The sequence below is a fragment of the Ursus maritimus genome, unplaced genomic scaffold, assembly GCF_017311325.1.
Source record: "Ursus maritimus isolate PB19 unplaced genomic scaffold, ASM1731132v1 scaffold_18, whole genome shotgun sequence".
Lineage (NCBI taxonomy): Eukaryota > Metazoa > Chordata > Mammalia > Carnivora > Ursidae > Ursus > Ursus maritimus.
Genome location: NW_024424230.1, coordinates 57,534,988 through 57,558,226, shown reverse-complemented (window position 1 = coordinate 57,558,226; position 23,239 = coordinate 57,534,988). Strand labels below are relative to the sequence as shown.

Genomic DNA, 23,239 nt, shown 5'->3' with positions numbered 1-23,239 from the left:
ACAAATGGTCTGAAATACCTTTTAAGTGCTGCTTATCTGTTTAGACAGATGGTTGCTTAGCTCACATGAGCATGAACACGAGACTCCCGAAGTTTCCGACTGGATCTGAAGCGCGCAAGGGCGGCTCTCGGAAGTATCAGTGTGCCATTCAGTACAAACATCTAGATGCAGCCTCGCTAGATGCTCGAAGTTCATCTCCATACAGTCACTGAAAATGAGCTGCCAACTGCAGAACTATGCAAGTAACTTGAGGAATCAAAGCATCAAATTTGTGTTTTAAATCCGATCTTCAATAAAGACTTCTGACCCTCCCGCCACTGAGCCAAGCGCACCGCCACAGACGATGCCATCCTGGCCAAGCCCTCCTCGCCCTCAGAACGCGCTGTGGCTAGAACCAGGCATCACGACGGGCCTTGGTGTCTCCGGGAGCAGCCAGCTGCGCACGTCCCCTTGCAGAAGGCCGGCTCTGTGAGGAGACCGACGGGCCGCGTGGCACTGCCCGCAGCAGGCACGCTGCCGACGGGCGCCTCTTTTCAATGAACGGATTTGGAGATGGGGCTGAGCTACATGGGTGAACAAGGAATGCTTCACAAATAACCTTTCAGGAATACCTACAAGGACTCATATATCGGCAGCACAGTCCTCTCACCAGAAGTACTTCAGAAACACTTCTTCCCTTTCAGCTACGGATCTGTGGTGTACACAGTGTTCCCTGTGTCATGTTACTGTCCCGTGGCAGCTCTAGATGAATCAGAAATTATTCTGGAGGGAAGAAAGGTCTATATTCTAGATCGATAGGAACATTATCTCTTGGTTAGAATGCACAATAATAGTCCTCATGAGTTCCCATTTAGCCAAGAACCAAAGACATTTGGGGAGAGCCGCTGTGTTTTTTTGGGTGGAAAAAATGTATTTCAGAAAGGAGCTGAATATAGCTTCAAAACTTTCAATTTACACATAAGACTTTAAATGTACCTTTTATTGGGCTAAACAATATTGTAAGGCTCAAAACAGCATCCTGCCCCAGTCTTACTTCTGAAAAGATTAAAAGATTTGATCATTTAAATGCATTTAATATCACTGGGGATAAACTTTCTTTTCAAAACGAAAGTTTAAAATACTACTTTGTTTAACTCAGTAAACTTCACTTTTAGCAGCAATTATTAAATAAAACGCAAGGGAAATTCTCTAACAAATCACAAAAGTCCAAGAGAAAAGAATTTCTATGCCTAGTGTCCCTTTTGTTTAGAACACAATTTGTGGCTTGTAAATTTAAAAATCAACTGTATTAAAATGTGACAGTATATTTTTCTGTTAATTCCTGCTGGTGTCTTAGAAAGACTCTTATGGAAAGAAAAAAAAGTGTTCTCACGCAGTGGGTACGATGGGAGACTTAGGGAAATGATGACTAAACATGAGTCTTTATTAGCATTTTCAAAACCATGACTGCAGTGAAGTCTGCATCCCCTTAGACAAGGTCCAAGTCTGTGAATGGCAATGTCAGGATTCTTCTCTTCCTTTCTGTGGCAAAGCAAGATTCTAGCACAGGCCTCCTGCATACTCATCTTCGTCTTCCTCCGCGGTGGGGGCAGTGGCACCTTCGGACTTAGCCTGCGGTGCTGCAGCTTTCTTCTTGATTCCGCCTCCTGGAACCACCAAACTCAGGCCCAGCTTAGCATACTGTCAATGACAAAGCATGTTCTCAGAAGACAGATAACCAGAATCTCAATATGCCATGTGTCAACAGCAGCTATCTATAAGAGACAGAGCTTCATTTTCTACCTCAGGAAAACCAGTACTACCATTTAGATGGAAAAACCACCACAACAAAATTCAATAGTGCATGGCCATCCCATGGCTCGTGACCGTGACGTGACAGGTACACAACTGGTAAAAAGTATCAGTTATACGCCACACTTAGGAATTGGAGATAATCAGGACACAATTAGTTAAGTAACACTTGCAGTGCCTACAAAATAAAGAGCTGCTGAGTAAATGACAAGAGCTAAGCTGGGGACAAATTCTTTAAAAATAATCAGACTTACAAAAAGCCTATGTAAGATTTTATCTGGGGGGAAAAAACAGATTTCTTCTATAGAATACATCATTATAAAAAAAAACCCTGAAGGTCTCAAGCTGATCTGACACCAAATCAAATGAACAGGGGCTCAGAAATCTACTGAGAAGGGAAAGCCACAGTCACAGCTCACATTCTATATACAGCGCTGTGTGAAGCCCTTTCCCACATGCAGACCACTCTATTCCCACATGCAGCAGGACAGGCTGGCAAGACAGGGACCAGCTGCTCCATTCTTACAGTTGAGTTAACAGAGGCTTCCAGAGTTCATGACTAACGTGCATCACACAAGCAGCTGTCGCAGAAGTGGGCCTCCCACAAGCCTATCTAATTACAGAGGCCACCACCTGATGAGCCTCTTTCAAACAGTGAAGCCTAAAATACGCTTAAACTAAGCAAGCTACAGAGATCAAGCGGTAGTAGGAGAGGCTGAGAAATGAAGGTCAATTAAAAACTACACATAGAGTCAACACCATTAGATGGCTAGATAGACAGCTGTAAATCCCCATGACTGACATCTCAACAGTCTGAACAGTGAAGTTCAGTGCCAATGCCACATTCCTTTGTAGGCAGTGGCTGGAGGTAAAAAATAGAGGGGGAAATCTCACAAGTCCATACGAGAAAAATTGTCTCACTAGAAGCCTCCACCTGTCAAGAGGAAGGACAAAAGGCCACTTACATCATTGTCCATGTACTTGAAAAGTGGCGAGTTGCAGACCTCGGACACCTGGTCTTGGTCCTGCTGGTCATAGCCTTCGAGAAGCTGCTCCAGCGCGGCACAGTCTTCACTCCCGCTGAACCCTGGGATGCTACAGCAAGCACGGGTCACACAGCTCCACCTGCCCTGGGGCTTCTGCCTCCCGCCCCCCCACCCCCGCAGATGTTTGCCAATAGCTGTGAACACGCGGCTAGCGGACATCCCAGAATGCACAGGACCACCCTGAGAACAAGGAATTAGGCAGCCCGAAATGTCAACAGCGCCCCGACTGGACCAGTCATTTTAACTACCTCCAACAAGAAATGGCCTTCCTGTAATGCAACCTGAGAATATTTCTTCACTCTTTTTTTGGTTCTTTTTTTCTCAGAAGACAAATGGAACAAAATCATTCTAGTCATTCATTCCCATTAAATCCCCAGGAGAAAAACACAGGGAAGATCACAACTTGTAAAAATCCTGCTGAAACAGTAGGCAAGTCCTCCTACCACTATGAAATTTATTAAAAACCAAAACTAGCTTCATGGCCAAGAAGAGCTGTCTGAGCAGGGATCTTACACTGAGAAACAGAAATGTTAACACCGCAAGTCATGACAAGGCTGCCAACATCTTACCTGTAGCTCTCCCTGACACACCTCTCGGCAGCCACGTAGTCATTTCTGTGGAGATGAACTAGGACTTGGGCAATTGTTTTCTAGAACAAAAGAGGGGATTATGGTCCAAACTGACATCTATTTATTAGTAAAGTCAACTTCCTGACATCTGGAATTTAACTGTTAGAGTCTTGGTTTGCCTACAGAGATTGGTCAATTCTTAGTAACCGCCACAGGACACGCGAGGGAGAATACCCTGCGGCAAGCAGCACATCCCACACTCTACCGCGCACATGAACCACTCTGGGGCCAGTTAAACAAGACTGTGATTTGGGGGGTCCGAGGCAAGCCTGAGACTCTGCTCCCAGGTGGTCCCGACACTGCCAGTCTGAGGACCACACTGAACAACACAACTCAGCACACAACCACCACATGCCGTAAAGAAAACGTCTCTTAACTATCTGTATAGTGGAGTCCCATGACTCCACAATACTTTGGAATTCTTAAAGAAATACTAGGAAAAAGGTGAACAAATAAAAACTTTAGATAATAAGAATACCATTTATAAGCCAACAAAGCCATTAATAAGATCTTATTGGCAAACAGCTCTTCAAAAAGTGTTCTTCCATCTTTTTTTTAATTTTTCAGATGACTTTTATCAATCTGTCCTTAAGTTCACTGAATCTTTTACCATCTCCATCATCAGATTAAGTTCATCCAGTATTCTACTACGGACATTTGCTTTTTCTGTTCCAAAATTTTCATTTAGTTCATTTTTAGTTTCTTTTTAAAACAAAACAAAACAAATACACAGTCCTTTTGTCCATTCATCTGTTTACCTTTGCACCTCATGGAATAGTTAAGATAGTGGCTTCAAACCTGTGACCTGGTAATTTCCACATCTGGGTCTTCTCTGGGTTGGCACCAGTTGTCTTCTCTTGGGAACTGGACCTATTTTCCTGACTTCCTATGTTGAGTGCTTTGGGGCTGTATCCTGGACACTAGGTGCTCTGCTGAATAGACTCTCCTAGAATTCTCAGGAGAGTGTGGAGGTTTTCAGCAGGGACTCCAGTAGGCAGGCTCAGATGCATGTTCTGTCCACAAGGGTGGGCAGCAGCTCTAGTCTTCAGTGTCTCCGCCCGCTGCCAGGCCTCAGCCCTAAGCAAGAGCTCTGCTGGGGGGCTCTGAGTCCCAGGCAGTGATCAAATCACTGCAGCTCTCAAAGCCTATGCTCTGCTGCTCTGAGTCTGTCCGCCACACGCAGAGCTGGAGAGTAACCCCGGGACTCGTGTGGGCACCTGCTGACACCCACAGTCAGGGGGATTCCCTTTCCCTCCTTCCTGGGTTTTTCCCCTTGCTCTCAGCTCATTGTCCTAGCTCCTCTGACCAAAGAGACTCAGCCTCTTGGGGTGTTTTATCTGCTGCTCCACCATCACAGCCGCTGCTCCATGACTAGGGCTCACCCTCAGAGCAAAGCCAGGGGAGAACAAGAGGAAGACAACGGAGCTGCTCTTCCCAGTCTCTCCAGTTAGAAACTTTGGATAGACAGGTTCCTTGGGCATTTTAGCTGCTGGAGCCTCTGCCGCCCAGCTCTGTGACTGGGGGTTTCTCTCAAGCAAGGCCGCAAGAGCGACAGGGAAACCCGCTCCCGTACTGGCTGCTTCTCCAAGTGCTCACTCCTCCTGCTTTTACTTTTCTCAGAAGTTTGTCCAGAAGTTTTAAGTTGTAATCAGCAGGAAAGATAGGCAATAGCGGGCTTACTCCATCTTGGCCGAAATTATTTTTTAAAATATCCATGGAATGCAGTCTTACATACATAGTTACACCAATATGAAAAATTAACAAATGTGAAGCCAAAAATAAGCACTTTTTAAAAATATACCTTATAACAAGTTGGATAATTCTCAATCTCCTTATAAATATTTTTTTCTTTCTGGATAGAAAGTGCTGCCTCATCAAACCTAAAGACAAAACAAAGAAATGTCACATAAGGCAGCTCTAAATAATCTAAAGCAGAGATAACTCTTCTATTTGATACTACGGATTCTAGCAAAAAAAAGAAGGCGTCAGGTATTTTTAGCAACTGCTCTACAACACAGTTTCCATAAGCTCTGCACATCCGGCTTATCTTTTAAACTCTTGATTTGCCCGTTCATGCATCAAGCAGACAGACAAAAAGCAGAACTTAAGGATGCTTCAAACGGAGCAGTTTAAGTCTGGTAGAGACCATCCATTAATGAGCATCTACCGATTCAACAAACTGCTCTGCAAACTTTTGTGTGAAGTATTAGAAAAGCCCTGATTTAATCATCCCAGAGTTCTTTCCTTCCACTAAAGCCATCCAGACACCCCAAGAGCACTGTCTGCCTGCTGGAGAATTCCTTCCCCCACTCTGTCCTCACTGCCATATGCTCCACTGCTGCCTCAGTGACCCAGAGAAAACATCCTTCCTGCCACCTTTCATCCTCACCATTCACCTGTTTTGAAGAAGTCTCACCACCCATTTTCGTTTTCTTCCATCCCATTCAGGTGGCAGGAAGAAGAGGAAAGGCATCGCTAACCCTGTTCCCCCAATCCTCCAAAGCCCTCGCCCTTCCCTTTCCCCAACCTCAAGCCCAGCACACCCTAAGCAGCAACTCACCTCTTCATACAGGTGTATCGTGCCCCTGTCCTGGGACTCTCTTCCTGGCATCCAACCTGTGTCTAAAGGAAGTGTGCAGACCTCACCCATCTCTCTCACCCCAAAAGCCAAAATGGCAAGCAGTCTGCACTGTTAGGATGCAGTGGGGGAAAAAGCTGTTTCATAACCCAAATTAAAATATAAAAATGTTATACTACACTTTTCTGTATGTTAACAATTATCTTTTAAAAAGATCTGTGCACATGGATGCGTGTATGCATGAGCACGTGCGTGCACACACAGACAGTATTGGCTTGGTTTAACTCATATGAATTAAACTGAATTTATGTGGGTCGTGCCCTGGTAACTCACTATCTCATACAATAAGGCTCACTGGAGAAATGCATTCTGGATTTCCAAAGATCAACTTGCTAAATTCTGGGAGCAGAGCCAGTTTATACACTGGGCATGGTAGCAGACTTCTAAGATTGTTCCCCAAGATTCTTGCTCCTCATATACACTCCTTGGATAGTCTCATCTTGAACGTGGGCACAACCTCTGAATATGATGGAACTCGCTCTTGTGAGGATACTAATCAACTGACTTCAAGTGAGGCAGAGAGAATGTGTGGATGGGCCTGACCTAATCAATGAGCTCTCGAAAAGATCAGAGATTGAAAGTCAAGAGAGACGTGCTCTCACCAGCCCTGAAGAAGCAGCAAACTACCATCTTATAAACCATCCAGAGGGCACAAGTCAAGGAACTACAGCAGCTGAGAACTAGAACTCTAGAGCTGAGAACTGCCCCTAGCCAATAGCTAACAAGAAAACATGGGTGTGCCTCCTACAGCTGCAAAGAAAGGAATCCTGCCAACAACCAGCGAGCCTAGAATGAGACTGCAGTCATACTGGACAGCCTGGTGAGACTCTAAGCACAGGACCCAGCTATACTGGGCCTGGACTTCTAACCTGCAGATCTGTGAGACAGTAAGTGATATTGTTTTAAGCCGCTAGGTTTGTGGTTATTTGTCATATAGAAAAGGAAATTAGTATGGGGGATTATATATATATCTGTATCATCTGTAATTAGAACCATGAATTTATCCCAGACTCCATTTTATAAAAAACATTACACCAGAACATTCGGTGACCATAATATCCAGGTTACATCATTCTAGTAGGAATCTTAATGTTTTAAGTTTTTCACATATTTAACTATAAAGGCTGCATTCTTCTCAGATGACTTATTTCCTTGGCATAAAAATAGCATTTCCATGTGCTAACAGCGAGCTAGCAAAACAGCCATCTAAGAGAAATACTATATATTTATATGTAATAAAAAAATCGATCAACTTGGCTAAAAGTCCATGAAATTGACACATAAAGCCAACTGTATCCAGGAAATTATTCATAATTTATTATAATGAAACCCAGAGGTAATTCTTAATACTCCTAACAAAATAAAATGCATTTGGTTTTGCTAAAAAGAGAATCAATTGTTTTTATCTTCCTATAATTCAAAAATAAAATAAAATGTAATAAGCCCCACAAAAATTATGTGGCTATGACAGGAAACTGTCATAGGACTTCACTCAACCCAGCTTTCAACAGTCATCTCCCTCACCTCCCTCAAAACAACTCCTCTGGCCCCAACTGCCTCCTGAAGTCCAGAACATATTTTTAACTACCTACAAAACTTTTCAGCCAATTCATCATATTGCCAACTAAGCTTATCACCCCAATAAACCTTGGCATCACAATGGACAGGACAAAATTATGCAAGACAGAAACCTAGTGATTATGCTTAACTAGTACCTACTCCATATATACACACCCAGGCCTCCCTGAATTTAGAATGTAGTGACTGTCTCAGTCAACTGGCTAGAGTCTGAGAGCCTTACAAGTAGAGATTCGGGTGGGGGTGGGGTGGTCACAAGACAGAGAAGTCAGATTCTCCTCCTTGTTGGAAATCATGACAAAGCTCTGGAAAGCTCTGGATTTAGTTCACTGAGTGCCAACCACACAGTGCTGCCAACCAGCTCAGCTGCCACAGAACTTCTCTGGAAGGCACAGAAATGTACGTCTCCTTGTTAAGTCAGATCAACTGGAAAGGCCTTTTCAGGGAGGGAACAAGGGCCCTGGTGTGGGACTGATTCAAGGCCTCGCAGATGCAACCTAATTAACTCTGACTCACTTTTGAATTATGGCTCTCCAGAAATGGGGGAAGAGCAGGAGACTAATACAAACATATTAAATAGGTTATTTAATTTTGCTATACTAAGATATAGACTATTGTTAAGTTAGGATTAAATATTACTGTAAAAATAAGCATATTATCTCAATGCAACAAACATAAAATTTAAAATTCCATGCTATACCCTATTAGATGTTCTTATAAACATACAAAATTACTGTTTTCTTTTAGACAAATGGCAGCCCCAATTCAGATTATAATGAAAACATATATTCAAAATATTCAAATATCACATAAATTTTCCCGGCTATCTATCAATAAAAATCCTCCAGGTTTTTCTGTACTGACTACAAAAATTCATGATAGCACTACTGTGTCAGCTGACTTTTAATTCTTTCATACTATCTGCACCCAGTGGTAGTTTTCAAATATCAAATTCCTTAACACTCCTAATAAATTTAAATCAATTTTTATATCGTTATACAACTTATTTCCATAAAATTTTTGTTCAAAACACTGCATGAAATACTATCATTTTTCAATGCATTTTTACTAAAAAGCTAGAAAAAAGCAATAAAACAAATTCATGAAGTAAATAAAAGATGCACCGGTTGCCCTAGATTTCTAAATGTCTACCTTTCCAGCATCTCTATACCACTCTCCACGACTGGGAAGAAAACTTGGTATTTGTTCTAGAAAAACGGTTTCTCATTACACACGTCACAACCCACCAGGAACTTCTGGGAATGATAGTGGTCACCACTCCACGGTGGAGCTTTCCAGAGGAACATGCCTATGTAACTGGAAAATGCTGCTCAGCTGCCCTCCTGGGGAGGTCCTGGCCTCCTCCTCCCCCTTGCTACTCCCCCTACAACCCAGCTTTAGAAAATCTCAGTCTGGAAAACAGAAAGGGAATAGATACAAAAGCAGAAAGACCCTAGGGAAGCTGAAGCAGAGCCCATGCCTAAATGGGGTGGGGGTGGGGGAACCTTACTTTCTGCCCCTACCTCCAATTTCTGCTTCTTAGGCCTTCAGTGGTTAAGAGCCCTTGGGCCCTAAGAAAGCACTGGGGGCCTTGGGGGAGGACCATTAGGGGAGTGGATGAGAAAAGGGGGTCAAAGTATGCCTGAACATGCCTGTCTGCCCTAGAATGAGTACAACCCAGGGCGCCATTCTGTTTCTGTAAGTGCAAGACCCTGCTCAAAGGGTCAGACTCTAGGTACTATCTTATAGTTCACCTCTTCTGCAACACCTGGGATCATCACCACAAGCATCTCTGGTTTTGTAAGAAACCCTTCTGGGGGGAGCCTGGGCGGCGTCTGCCTTCGGCTCAGGTCTTGATCTCACGGTCCTGGGATTGAGCCCCATGTTGGGCTCTGCTCAGCAGGAAGCCTGCTTCTGGCTTGGGATTCTCTCTGCCCCTCTGTCCACCACTTGCATGCTCTCACTCTCTCTCAAAAAAGAAGGAAGGAAGGAAGGAAGGAAGGAAGGAAGGAAGGAAGGAAGGAAGGAAGGAAGGAAGGAATGAGAAAGGAAGAAAGAAAGAAACACTTTCAGGGACTAACCTGAACTTACTATACCACCATTTATAAGTTGAGAACTGCCAGAGTTGTTTGGATTTCTAGGAAGCCAAGAAAATTAAGACAAATAAAGGTAATGACCCAAAGCTGATATGTATAAATTAAATTCTGCCTCATGGTTTAATATAAAAGTCCTAATTTAAAACAAAATAAAAATACTACTCCATTTAGACCAACAAAAAAAACGAATCAATAAAAGGTCTTATAAAGTAGTCTATCTCAATAACAACATGCAAGAGTTATTAATTTTATTCTTTATTCTGATGTTACTTTAAGCCTGTTTGAATTATATTTTAGAATCGGTAGTCTTCATGAAGACATTTAATTCAGTCTTAGAAAGGGGTCAATAGATTCTTCAGTCTTTTGTTTTTTCGTTCCTTCACAAAATTATCTTACGTCTTTTCTGTCACTGGGGAACTAGGGGCAAATTTTAATGAAAAGATCTACCTTCAGACTTAAAGTTTTCTAAGTGTGTTTACCTTAAATACTACCAAACAACATCATGGCAAAGAGAATTTTATTAGTGACAGAAAATGTTTACTAAGCTTAAATTAAGGTAAAGTAAAAAACAAAGGAAACGCCAATAGGATTCTAGGTTTCTGGAGTCCAACTATTTATGCCTTAAGTCATATGTTTAAAGGGTGAAAAAATAAATACCAAACACCCTATTTAATGACACTATTTGGCGAGAACCTGTCAATTTTAATGGGTGAGCACTTAGGCTATCTTGTTACTTATGCCTATATAGCTATTTCTCCTCAAGCAAAACACATTATAACCTAACCAAGTAACATATCAAGAAAACTGCTCTCATGCTGCTGAGCCAGGTTTTAACCAATAAAAGCACAATGCATGAAACATTTTGGCATCAGATTTAGAAAAACAGCAAATCTTTTGATATTTAATTCAATATTCCATCTTGTAGACATCACTCTTTCTACTAGGCAGGCTGGTATGCCTATGGCTTATACCAAAAAGATTAACAAGCCATTCCCCAAATTACTTCACAGTTCCAAATGTGGACTGGAGGCTTACCCGGATACACGGGAACACAGTTTTGGAAATCCTACCTGCGTCCTCGTACCAGCAGTCTGGAGGCTTTTCCTAGTAATTCAACCGCCTGTCGTAAGCGTTCCTCATTCTGAAGGAATCAAAGGAAAGAGAATATTGGCTGCTTTAATCTAGGAATGTTTTTTTCCCTCCCAATAGTTATTTGATAAACAAGTAACAGCACTCGATCAAGGTGGCAGGGGGGAAATACCAAAAGCTGTTAATCCATTTTATTAATAAAAAAAAACACAGTTCAATTTTGAGCACAGAAAAATTTTAAAAAGCAGTCACTGCATTTCTCTTATTTTCCTACGTGTTCTGAATCTAAACATTCTAAGTATACTTAAAGGAAAAAAATCGAATTCAAACTTACTTCAAACACATTAGCTGTCTGTTGATATAACTGTACAGCCTTTTCTGGATCTACATTTTCTATAAGCCTGTATTAGACAAGAAAATGGGACTCATATGAGAAATAGGAAACTTGCTTTTCAAAGGACGTTTATTAAGACAAACGGCTTCCATGCAGAGAGCTGTGGCCACACTCACTTGCCGGCCCGCTCCAGGGCCATGGCTGCTGTGTCGGGGGTGCCGTTCTCTAGGTACATCATGCTGGCTTTCTCAATCAGCTGAACGGCCTCGGGGAGTTTCTGCATCTCCTTCAGGCAAAGGATACAGCACAGATCAGTAAATCCATCAACTTAAATGCAGAATTAAAAATCTGAAATTCATTTTATTCCTAATTCATGAAGGTAGATGATTCCAAATGTTATACGACAAATGTATTTAAGACAAAATGCCTTCACAGGGTTACTCTTCCCCATCAGACTTCATTTAGCCAAACTAAAAAGTTAATCAGTTAATTTCTACACAGAGTTCATCACCACTTTAGAGTTTCAGAAAATCTCTATAAATGGTAAATCCAAAACACTTGCTCTTAACTGTTTTCTAAGATTTATAAATTCTTTGAGCATTTACTGAGTCCCTACTACATATGAAGCTTATGCCAAACGCTGCGAACCGGCAGCTGAAGGGCTGTACCTCATTTCCAAGTGCATCTTCCTTCAGTACTTTTATTTTTTTTTAAAGATTTTATTTATTTATGTGACAGAGAGACAGCCAGCGAGAGAGGGAACACAAGCAGGGGGAGCAGGAGAGGAAGAAGCAGGCTCCCAGCCGAGGAGGAGCCTGATGTGGGACTCGATCCTGGAACGCCAGGATCACGCCCTGAGCCGAAGGCAGACGCTTTAACGACTGCGCTACCCAGGCGCCCCAACCTTCAGTACTTTTAAATTAGATCCTTTTACAAGGTTCTGTTCTACGGCTTCCTACTTTTAAAAAAGACCACAAGCTGTGGCATCAGCAGGCTCGAGTTTCCACATGGCGATAGTGGGTTGGGGCTGAGCAGCAGCTGTCCCGGGAAGCACGGTGCCTCCTGGCAGTGGCCGCGTTTCTCCCCACTCCTGGCTGCCCTCCACACCCGGGCCTGCCTCCTGCACGCCAGTCACTCCCCACGTCAAGCTCATCTGAGTCTGCAGCCCTCTTCCAAGACGAGTGTCACCAACACATTAACTCTGTGTCTTACTATGAAATCATAGGTCTCAGCATCCTGTGGTCCTTATATCTATTATCTCCAAATCAAAACTCTTCTTAAAAAAGGAACAAAAGTCACTTAAAAGCTAGACATAAAGTTTACAGACATTATCTACTTAGGGTTGCCATCACAGATCTTAAAGTAGGCTCCGCGCTGACACCTCAAGGGTTGTTTCCAAGTCTGACTATCCAGTCCCTCCCTGAATTGACAAATCCTTTAGGATACCAAACTTGCTGGTCTCATTCTTACTGATTTCCATATGTAAGTTTTTTTATTATTTAGCTATGGAGTAAAAGAGGATGGGCTGCCTTCTTAAAAGTTACACTATTTTATATTCTTCCCCATGTTCTTGTAACATGACAAAATCATCAAGAAGAAAATAAAAATATGCCTATTTTCAGTGGTTCGTGTGCCTTAGTCACCTTACCACTTCTGTGGAGCAAACAGGATACAAAATCTAATAGCTGTAAAATGCCAGAGCCAGAGGTTGCTCCAACAAGCCGTGTCCTACACTCTGCCTCCTACATTCTATCACTCCCTAAGCCTTGCTGGGGGATGAATGTGAAGGTCTGTATGACAATCTGATGGAAATTTGAACCCACAGAATTAACAATGGGCCACGTAGCTCAGGACCCCGAATGCTGCTAAGGACTGTCCAAAGGCATTTAATTTAAACATAAGAGCATGCCAGAAAGCATTTTCTCTTGTCTTTTCCCCTATCCACTAGATTTATTTTTCCTTCTTTCAAAGTACTGCCTTCAATTCCTCAAATTAAACAGATACTACAGCAACGGAAATTATGTCTAAATAATATCTCTTGATGGAGACTCAAGTCTTTAGCGCAGCTGTTAGAATATAAACTGAAGCTGAGGATTACATATTATAGTGTTCTAGCATTTTTGTACTTTAAAGGAATGTATCCTAATAATAGACACAAAGTACACCAAGATGACAAGAGCCATCTGGGAGCTTCCAGCTCTCAAGGGGGAATGGGACAACAGAAGGTCAGGGCAGATACCTGGCTCCTTCGGCTATAAAGAAATTCTAGTTGCTAAGAAACTGTTGCTGATAACCTGATCTGCATCACCTAATATCAAGCTGGTTGCATGTTTTATCCAGAAAAGCTTTATTTCAATGGCTATGTAACAGTTTCTTATAAGGAAGCATCATAATTTAAATATTTTATAATTAAAAATTTAGATAACTGCCATTTTTGTTAAGCAATATGCAATAAACATTTTTATACATAAATCTTTGCTATCTCTGTTTACAAGAGAGTCACAGAAATGGAATTCCTGGCTATGAAAATTCTTAAAACCATTGACATACATTATGAAAGTAATTTTTTAAATGACAGTAGAAAATCTGCATTAAAAAGTTAAATGTAAAGAGCAGGATAACGTTATGCAGAGCATTTTCTCAATTTGTGCGTGTTTATATGTGAAAATGTATGTGCTCAGGAAAACACAAGAAAAAAACCCTAAATACATTACTAACATTTTTTGGTCTTTCCAGTTTCTACATGTTCTACAATGAGCATGTATTCACTTAAAAAAAATCAGCAAGATTATAAAAGTACAGGAAAAAAAAAACCGAGTTTTACTAAAGTGTGAGTTCTTAAAGCTTTATAATAAATAATTCAAACAGCTTTTACTACATTAGGGAACATAAAAATGGAAAGTAAATGTTTGATTTCAATTGCTACTTGGCATACTTTGAGAGTGAATGTCATAAACTGTCATAAAGTAACATGTTTTTCTTACCACAACAGGATATTAATTCCCAACCTGCTTTTAAGAGGCAGAAATATGAAAAATGGCTCAGGCACATGAGCCAAACTATTCCATTCAACAAGAATCAGAATTAAATAGCAATGGCTTAGGTCTAAGGTTCTCTTCAATGCCCACTTTTATAAAATAAGCAAAAATCTCTTCTTTCTATAACCCAATGGTAGTAAAAAATACATATACTTGTAAATTTTTACTACGTTAAAATGTCCAGGGGCGCCTGGGTGGCAGAGCGGTTAAGCGTCTGCCTTCGGCTCAGGGCGTGATCCCGGCGATCTGGGATCGAGCCCCACATCAGGCTCCTCTGCTATGAGCCTGCTTCTTCCTCTCCCACTCCCCCTGCTTGTGTTCCCTCTCTCGCTGGCTGTCTCTATCTCTGTCGAATAAATAAATAAAATCTTTAAAAATAAAATAAAATAAAATATCCTGAAGTTCTCAGAAGTAAGGAAATCTCTCACATAGCTTTTTGTCTAGCAACACTCTCCTGGTTATAAAGCTTAGAAACTTGTTGTTCAATACATTCTCTTAAATTTCACATTTAAAACTCCCTATCTTAAGACACATACAATGTACGCTTGGGTCCAATTAGCATTACTTTGGATAAGAAATCTTAGCCCCGCTCGCCTTACAGCTAGGAGACTTCCCAACCTGCACACAAATTTACTTTAACACCTTGTAGTCATTAATTCATTTTACCTACAGAACAGCTGTGGCACATTACTGACCTTCAACATCATGCCAGCTTGTTCATAAGCTCTGCAAAGAGAACACAATTTCTCAGATGAGATGTTAATGAAATAACGGGGAGGAGAAACTTTCTACCACAGATAGAAGAAGTTATGTCAATTAAAACTGGCTCAGGCACTATATATTGCTTTAGGCTTTTAATAACACTTTTTTTCTTCTTTTTCTTTTTGTGGGCAATATTGCCTTGGAAACAACAGACATCTGAGTTAAAGGGATTTTATTTTGCAGATGCAAAATTAAGTAAACTCAGAAAGGTTAAAGGACTTTCTGACAAACCTAAATCCAAGTTTTGAAACATGTAAATACTCTCCACAAAAGCAGGAGAAAGACTATTTCTCTCCACAAGTACTACTGACTATCAAGAAAGAGAAAAAAAGATTCTAACTGGCTTGTTTTTTCATAGGTTATTGAAGGAAATGGTCCTAAAAATATTTGGTGAGCTAAATGTAAACACTGTACATCTTAGTTAGGAGTGACTTAGTTTCTAAGGGTCAGGTAAAGACCAATACAAATGGAAATGATGATTTTATTTAAATCAATATAAAATAGTTCACTATTTATGGATTTATAACTTAGGAAAAATTTACTGACCTAAGGAAAAACAACATTTAAAACAATCTCCAAATACATGAAAACATGGAAAATATTTACTTACTTGGCAGCATGAAAAAGGCTGAATGGATGTAACAAAGTCAAAATTAAGGAAAAAAACCAAATCAACAGTTCCTAGAGATCTATTATTTAAAAAACAATGTCAACTGCCTAGTTGGTTCCAAAAGACAAATCTTAGAAACAGATGAAGCAATCATTTTACGCCTGTTGATGTCTCTCACAACTACATAATTCACAAAAACACTGACAAAATACGAGATTTTTAAGCTATTTCCACTGCCCATTAATCTGAAAAGTATCACTGCAATGCAAAATTATTACAGCCATAATTTGAAAATGAGATAAAATAGACATCTTTTACTTAGTAAGTTTTAAAATACCTCAGGAAAATTTATTGTTTTAAACTACTTAAAAATCTTTTTTCAAATACCTAAGAAAGACTGTATTTTAAAAATATTTATTGAGCAGTTTATACATTTCTAATACCTGCAACTACTGTTTCATTCTTCAGCACCTATGTATTTCCCTAACTTCATCCCAAGGAAAACCAGCATCAAGCAAATGCAGAAACAACAGAAATAAACTCTCAAATATAGCTCTGCAAAACAGGGTGAACCGTATGATTAAAAGTCTCTGTAAATGCTCCTTCGGAGTCTAAAAATACAGAAATTTTTCTAATCATCTTCTAATTTAATAGCATTGTAGTCCACATGTAGCAAATTTATAACAAAACAAAATAATGAGTTTCCGTCCAAATTATCAAATTGTTGAATTTCTTTGTAAAGGTTGAAAAAGATACGCCCTGTTGTTCTCATGGGCGACAGCTTCTCTCAGGCAGGCATCTTTTGCTTGCTCAAACTGTTTGGCATTTTTAAAAGCAACAGCTGAAACAGAACAACAACAACAACAGACTTTCTAATCCACTGTTAAAAAACTTCAAATGAATCATTACCAAAATCCGCATCATGTGGGAAGCATTAGAAAATATCCTTATTTTAATCAAATACGTAAGAAGTTTTATACAGTGCTACTTTTTTCTAAGGAATTCTCTTATAATTTTTTTGATTACCGATAACTTAGAAGGACTTTCAAAAGTCTGGTGTTTTGTTTTGTTAAACTGTAGACTACTGGCAATAAATCAGTGCCACTTCCACTCAAAACCAAGTCTTTTTAACAGCAGCACCTAAGCTTTGAGAAACAAGACGGTATCGGTAAAACCAATAAGCCCAAATAACAGGTCCTGTCATAAGACAGTACCTTACTTCACCAGTTTTACATTCAATAATAAAAATAGTGCTTTAGTTACAGCTTATTCCAGCTTTCAAATTATTTAGAAACGGAAGACCAATAAACATATTCAACATTTGTACAACAAGCCCTCTTTTTGGCACAATCTTTAAATAAATGCCTAAAACATTAATAATGCATTTCTTTTAAATAAAGCTTTTATACTGTTTAGTAGGTTTCTATGAAAATGACATCTCCACTTTCCGAAGAGCAAAAATATATTGCTCCCTGTTGTAAACGTGTCATCGTCAGAGCAAAACAATAAGGAGTGGCCCTAAAATAGGATCTTCCAGATTTTGGAAAACTTGCCAAGGGTTTACAAATAAGTAAAAAAGGATACTGTAAAAAAAAAAAAAAAAATCTGTTAAAATCAAACTCTTAAAATTCTCTTTAATAAAATGTTGAAAATAAACGAACTATTTTCATCCCTGGACTTCTACATTTTGCTTTTTAAAAAATTTATTTTAATGATTAAATATATTTTGCATAGGGGCGCCTGGGTGGCTTAGCGGTTGGGCGTCTGCCTTCGGCTCAGGGCGTGATCCCGGAGTCCTGGGATCGAGCCCCACATCAGGCTCCTCCGCTAGGAGCCTGCTTCTTCCTCTCCCACTCCCCCTGCTTGTGTTCCCTCTCTCGCTGGCTGTCTCTATCTCTGCCAAATAAATAAATAAAATCTTTAAAAAAAATATATATATATATATATATTTTGCATAACCCCCTAAAGAAAATAAAGGATGACTTAAAGGGAAAATATGACCTGAAATATGCATTTAAGAAAGCAGCTCGTGGTCTCAGATACTTATAAAACAAACCGGTAATAAATTTCCCTCACGAGATTTGCAAAATGTTGTGCCCTCCAGTTACAAAAGTGTTCTTGTACAAGGTGGCCATAGAATCTACGTGAAATTTGAACTTCTAATAATTTTCCTTTTAAATATGACATAAATAATTTGCATAATTTGACAGACAGAATTTAGTCAGGATTTAAATAAAAGTGCTAAAGACTCATTAGCTTTCTATTTACCTGATTTCTTTATTCTTTGGTGATATACTGAAACTAGTCTATCAAAAGCACATTACGTAGGTGGTCTCTATATTAGGCTAGCAAATGTGATCTAAGCTATGGCTGAAACACAACTGCAAATGTGTTCAGAGTACTTCAAAAACTGCATTATGCTTTGAATCCAAAATAATCGTGCATATGCTGAAAGCTACCATTCCACAATTAAATGCTAAATTTTTAGAAAGGTTCTTCTCTGTTGTATATTGCAGATCATTTTTATCTTATAGACAGATAAATCTATTCAAATATTTATATAGCTTAACACTTCACGAACATTTATCGGCATATCTCAAAAGTGCAGTTCTTGAAAAAAAAAAACACAGGATTTGCAGACCTGCTCAGAATAAGGCTAAATTAAAAAATAAAAAGTTAACAAAGAAAAATCTTTATTTAATTACAGGTAGTATAATAGAGGCATATGGCAAAAACTCCTGGAAAAAGTATGCAATTGACTAAAGTTCAAGAATACTTGAACAATGCGAAAAACCTGCAAATATGTACTTCCAACCCTACCCACTTCTGCTGTCAGGAGAGAGCTGCAGGTCACTGGATCTCTAACTCAGCCCTCAACACATCTGAAAATAACAAGTGGAAAAAAGCAAGGGCTTGGGCACGTTTAACTATTAAAATCTCAGAGAATGCATTTAGTGTAAGTATTCTGCCGAGGTGAATGTTAAGACTACATATTGGAGTCACAGGGCTATCATCACACATACCTGCTTTTCCATATTCAGAAGCAGCACTGTCATAATCTGGTTTCCATTTTAAAAAACCAGTTTTCAGGCTAAAATGAAAAGAAGACACGTTTAACAGAAGTTCCAACCACACTTATAAGTCAGAATCCTGCTTTAATGGCTCTGTAGGTGATTCACAAAAGACACTGGGCACAAAGTCCCCATCTCACCCGCCACCACCAAATTTATTTACAATGAAATACAATCTCGCCATTTTCCCTCTATCACAGATGTGGTTTTCTCCTTTTGAAATGTCTGTATAATAACGAAGTACAGAAGAAATTCTCAATGCATGGCTCCCAGACCAGCATTACCAGGAAATGTACTAGAAATGTAAACTCTCCTCCCTCCCTCCCCACCCCCCCACCCCCGCCCCACAGAACCACAAACTCTGGCGTGGCAGCAGCAATCAGAGTATAACAAGCCCTGAGGTGCATTAAAGCTGGAGACCCTCTGAAGTACGGCCTCAAGCAAGCCGCTGGATCTGTGAGACTGAAGCTCAGGAGAGGCTAGAGGTACTAACTAAGGAGCCACCGGCATATGCCACACCAACGGCCTAGTTAAGATCCGCCAGGGAGATCTTAGAGAGTGAGCCACAAGACTACAGAATACAAACATTCAGAGCAACAACACAGGGAGTCAGCAAACCAGGCTGAGAATTAGCCACCAGTGAACAGGAAGGACAGCCAGAAAGATGAGGATGTTATGAAAACAAAAGAATCTGCTTTCCAGGATCACTACTGGTTTCTCAGGTGCCAAAGCAAAGGACCATCAATTTTGAGTCCCTACCTTACTTGCCCTTTCTTCAATATTTTACTTTATTTCTTTTTAAAAATAATTTCAGACTTTCGGTTTAAAGTAACCCAGTGACTGTCAGACTTAGGTGTGCATAAGAATTGCTAAATAAATGCCATCTTAAATTCTAAATTTCAGTTCAATTAGTGAACGCCTGCTTACAACTAACACCATTAAGATGCTTCACAGCAGCACCTGAACTGAAAGACGGGGGAATCCCCAAGAGCCCTCAGAAATATGCCTTCGTTTTGTGACAGTTGTGTGAACTGCCCAGAAACCCGAATTTTTAAGCAACATTTTTTGCCAATTAAATGTATTTAACAAGACGTCTGGGTGGCTCAGTCGGTTAAGTGTCTGCCATCGGCTCAGGTCATGATGCCAGGGTCCTGGGATGGAGTCCAGCAGAGATCACCCTGCTCAGTGGGGAGACTGCCTCCACCTCTCCTACTTCCTCTGCTTGTTCTGTCTCTGCCAATCTTTAAAAAAATATATATTTAACATTTGTGTTTGCATATATACTAGGATCCAAACATGTGAGCAATTTTTTAAGCTTACCAAGAATATTACACTTCAGAAAAATAAAATCCTTAAATTGTAGTCTGTCTAATCCACAAAACTGGGAAAGTACTGAAGTAAGACAAATTCTAATCCCCCACCCCTACCCTACAGGGTTCATTATATTCTGTATATTAACACAATTTCTTAAATCCCACCCAAAACACAATACACTTATTCAGTTGTCTAAGGTGCTACACATGGAAAGAACTAGAGATTTAAAAATACAGCAAATCATTCCCAGTCAACTAAACACCTCTAATAAGAAAGAGAGAAGGGGCGCCTGGGTGGCTCAGCCGTTAAGCGTCTGCCTTTGGCTCAGGTCATGATCCCAGCATTCTGGGATTGAGCCCCGCATCAGGCTCCCTGCTCAGTGGGAGGCCTGCTTCTCCCTCTCCCACTCCCCCTGCTTGTGTTCCCTCTCTTGCTGCCTCTCTGTCAAATAAATAAATAAAATCTCAAAAAAAAAAAAAAAAAAAAAAAAGGAGGGAGAGAGAAGGCACGCTGGTTAATTTAATTGCTCTACCTGTTAGTGTTTTTGGTATTTTGGTTAAGTCAACAAGGAAATTCTGTTGAGGCCAACAGATCAATTTCCATAGGACCAAAACCCACAAAACTACCATTTGCTTGAAGGAATCGATTAAAATTACAAAACCACCTGGCAATACTGAACCATATTATCATTAGAAAACAGAGAAAAACCCCATCTTCTCTCCTAAGCTCCTGGCCCATTTTTCCTGTCATCTACTGACAACTCTGTCTAGAGGCACTTCAAACATGACACACTCAAGCCTGAATCCAACACTGCCTGCCCTAGCCCTACCCCACCCAACATGTTCATGCCTCAATATCCCCTATCTTAGCTGAAGGTCGCTCCTCTACTTCATCTCCCAAATGAGAAACCTAAGAGTCAAGCTTTTCCCTCCATATCCAGTCAAGTCATTAAAGCTTACCATTTGTATCTGACAGAAGTCATCCAATTCTGCCCATTGTACTGTTACTTTATTTTTTTTTTAAGATTTTATTTATTTCAGAGACAGAGAGTGAGCATGAGCAGTGGAAGGGGCAGAGGGAGAAACAGACACCCTGCTGACCCCGGAATCATGACCTGAGTTGAAGGTAGAGCCACCCGGGCACCCCTTGTATTGTTACCTTAATTCGGACCCTCATCGTGAGTCTACTAACCCCTCATGGAAAGTCACATTTCCTGCCTGCCCTCCCCTTCCATTCCCCCCACCTTGAGGATATTAATTTTTCCTTACCTCTATTCCAACATTTAATATCTTACCTTTACTCTTCTGTGGACTTGTATGCCTGCCTGTGAATTCTAAGCTCCTGAGTAAAGGACTACTTTTGGTTACCTCAATAACTCCAGGGGCTGGGTCAAATATACGCTTGCTGCATATGCCAACGGTCTCACTTTTCTCTCCTGCTGTACATTCTCCACTTTGTGGCCACATTTCCTTCACCAAAAATAAACCTAACCAGGTCCCACTGGTTATATGATCCCTAGAAAAGCTACGGTTCCAGGACCATCAGAAGGGCAGCCTCTTCACGGTCCGGCCCCAACTGCTCTAGTTCACCCCCTGGCACTGCAACTACTCTACATTAACTCTTCTCCCAGCATATCTTCAGACCTGTGCACATACAACACCCTGTACATAGATTCTATCTCACAGGATGTACCTTCTAAAAAAATTCGTATTTTCCAGGCCCTGCTCAGAAATCATCTCTGGGAAATCTTCCTAAATTTTTCCAGACAAAATAAACTTCTCCCCCTGAGCTACTAAAGCAAAGTTAACACAACTTTATTATGGTCCTTATTAAATGCACTATTCTAATGATAACTTTATGTTTGCTCGCAGTAAAAAAAAAAGTAAGCTTGTTGTCGGAATCTCCTGTACCAAAAAAGCTCCAGTACCTTACACACTGCCTGGAAAAAGTAATACGGTACAATAGAAAGAACTTGATTTTTTCCCCACCGTTCAAAAACTGGCGCTGCCAACTGTGCAGCCTTGGGCAAATCATCATAAGGCTTGTCCAGGCCTCACCTCCTCTTCTGTATGTCGAAAGTTGTAAAGGTCTCAGATCAGGTATGTAAAGCATCTAACACATGGCACCCTGTAGACTTTTCATTTTCTGTAACTGCCGGGTAAAAATTCGTTGCAATAATGACACTGAGAATGGACGGGAGCGTTCAAAGGACTGACTGGGAAAGGATCAGTTCAATTTCGCAAATATTTGTTGATACGTACCGTATCAGAAGCTGGGAGAACACGTAAGATGACTAAGGAAGCGCACCCCCCAGGAACCGTATATGGGACACGACAAGAGACCCCCGCGGAATTTTCAGGGTACATCTGTAGACCCCTTCCCAACACGGGGGTCTTTCAGAGCGCTGGTTCTCAACAACGCGATTTTCTCCCCCAGGCGTCAGTTTTGGTTGTCGTGAAGAGGGAGGAGAGGTGCTGCGGGCATCTACTAGGTAGAGCTCAGGAATGCTGCTGAACTACAATGCACAGAGCAGTCCCCTCAACTAGTCATCCAGTCCGGAGTGCCCCGACCAAAAGCAGCAGAGCCTCCAGCCCACAGACCCCAGAAGACAGCGGGGACAACTTCCGGCGGGGGGGAACCAAGTCCGCTTCCGGGGGTGCAGCAGGCCCCGCCCCGGCCCCCAGGCCGGAGCCCACGGGAAGCCACCGCCTTCCCGACTCGCTCTCCCGCGCCCTCCCTCCAATTCCCAGACTAGGTCGGCGCCGGGACAGAAGCCCACGTCTGAGTCTCTCACTCACTATTTCTCTGCTTTGGCGAGGTGCTCCAACCCCTCATTTATCTTCTGAGCCGCCATCGCGAAGGTCCCGGCCCTGACGTGGAGGGGGAGAGCCCGGCTGAGGAGGCGTGGGAACGCCGAGGTGGAAGCCGGGATGGCGCCGCAGCCCAGCTGCTACAGGGTCCTGTAGGGCTCAAACCTAATGCGGCAAAGCAGCCTCCAGAGCGGGTCTGGGCGCTGCGCAGGCACACACCGCGCAGGCGCAGAGCGCCAGGGTTCGCCTGAGCCGCGGGCATCTAGCGCAGGCGCGTTGGGTGCTGAAGGCCGTTCATGCCTCATACAATATTTATTGAGCACCTAATATGTGCCGGGAACTGTTCCAAGAACCAGGAAATCAGCAGGGAGTACAACAGACAAAAAACCCGCCCTTGTGGAGTCTTGCTTTTCCATTCATGCGAAACACGTTG

General features: G+C 41.3%; 1 protein-coding gene across 1 annotated transcript; it reads right to left on the bottom strand.

Moving 5' to 3' along the window:
* Window positions 1–1,402: 1,402 nt before the first annotated feature.
* Window positions 1,403–22,972, bottom strand: NAPG (NSF attachment protein gamma). Its single transcript, XM_008690034.2, has 12 exons — window positions 22,795–22,972; window positions 18,635–18,702; window positions 16,368–16,452; window positions 15,612–15,629; window positions 14,935–14,965; window positions 11,378–11,487; window positions 11,202–11,268; window positions 10,849–10,919; window positions 5,268–5,346; window positions 3,407–3,486; window positions 2,757–2,886; window positions 1,403–1,680 (listed from the first exon to the last, which is right to left on the bottom strand). The coding sequence occupies exons 1-12, from the start codon at window positions 22,848–22,850 to the stop codon at window positions 1,540–1,542; spliced, it is 936 nt and encodes a 311-aa protein (XP_008688256.1). The 5' UTR covers window positions 22,851–22,972; the 3' UTR covers window positions 1,403–1,539.
* Between the last annotated feature and the right edge of the window lie 267 nt (window positions 22,973–23,239).

Excerpts from the sequence above, each read along its gene's own strand:
- NAPG (XM_008690034.2), bottom strand. The coding sequence starts at position 22,850 with ATGGCGGCTCAGAAGATAAATGAGGGGTTGGAGCACCTCGCCAAAGCA. Across the intron at positions 3,487-5,267 it reads ATTATCCAACTTGTTATAAG|AAAACAATTGCCCAAGTCCT; the intron begins GTATATTTTTAA and ends CTTTTGTTCTAG. Across the intron at positions 2,887-3,406 it reads TGTGTCAGGGAGAGCTACAG|CATCCCAGGGTTCAGCGGGA; the intron begins GTAAGATGTTGG and ends TGCTTGCTGTAG.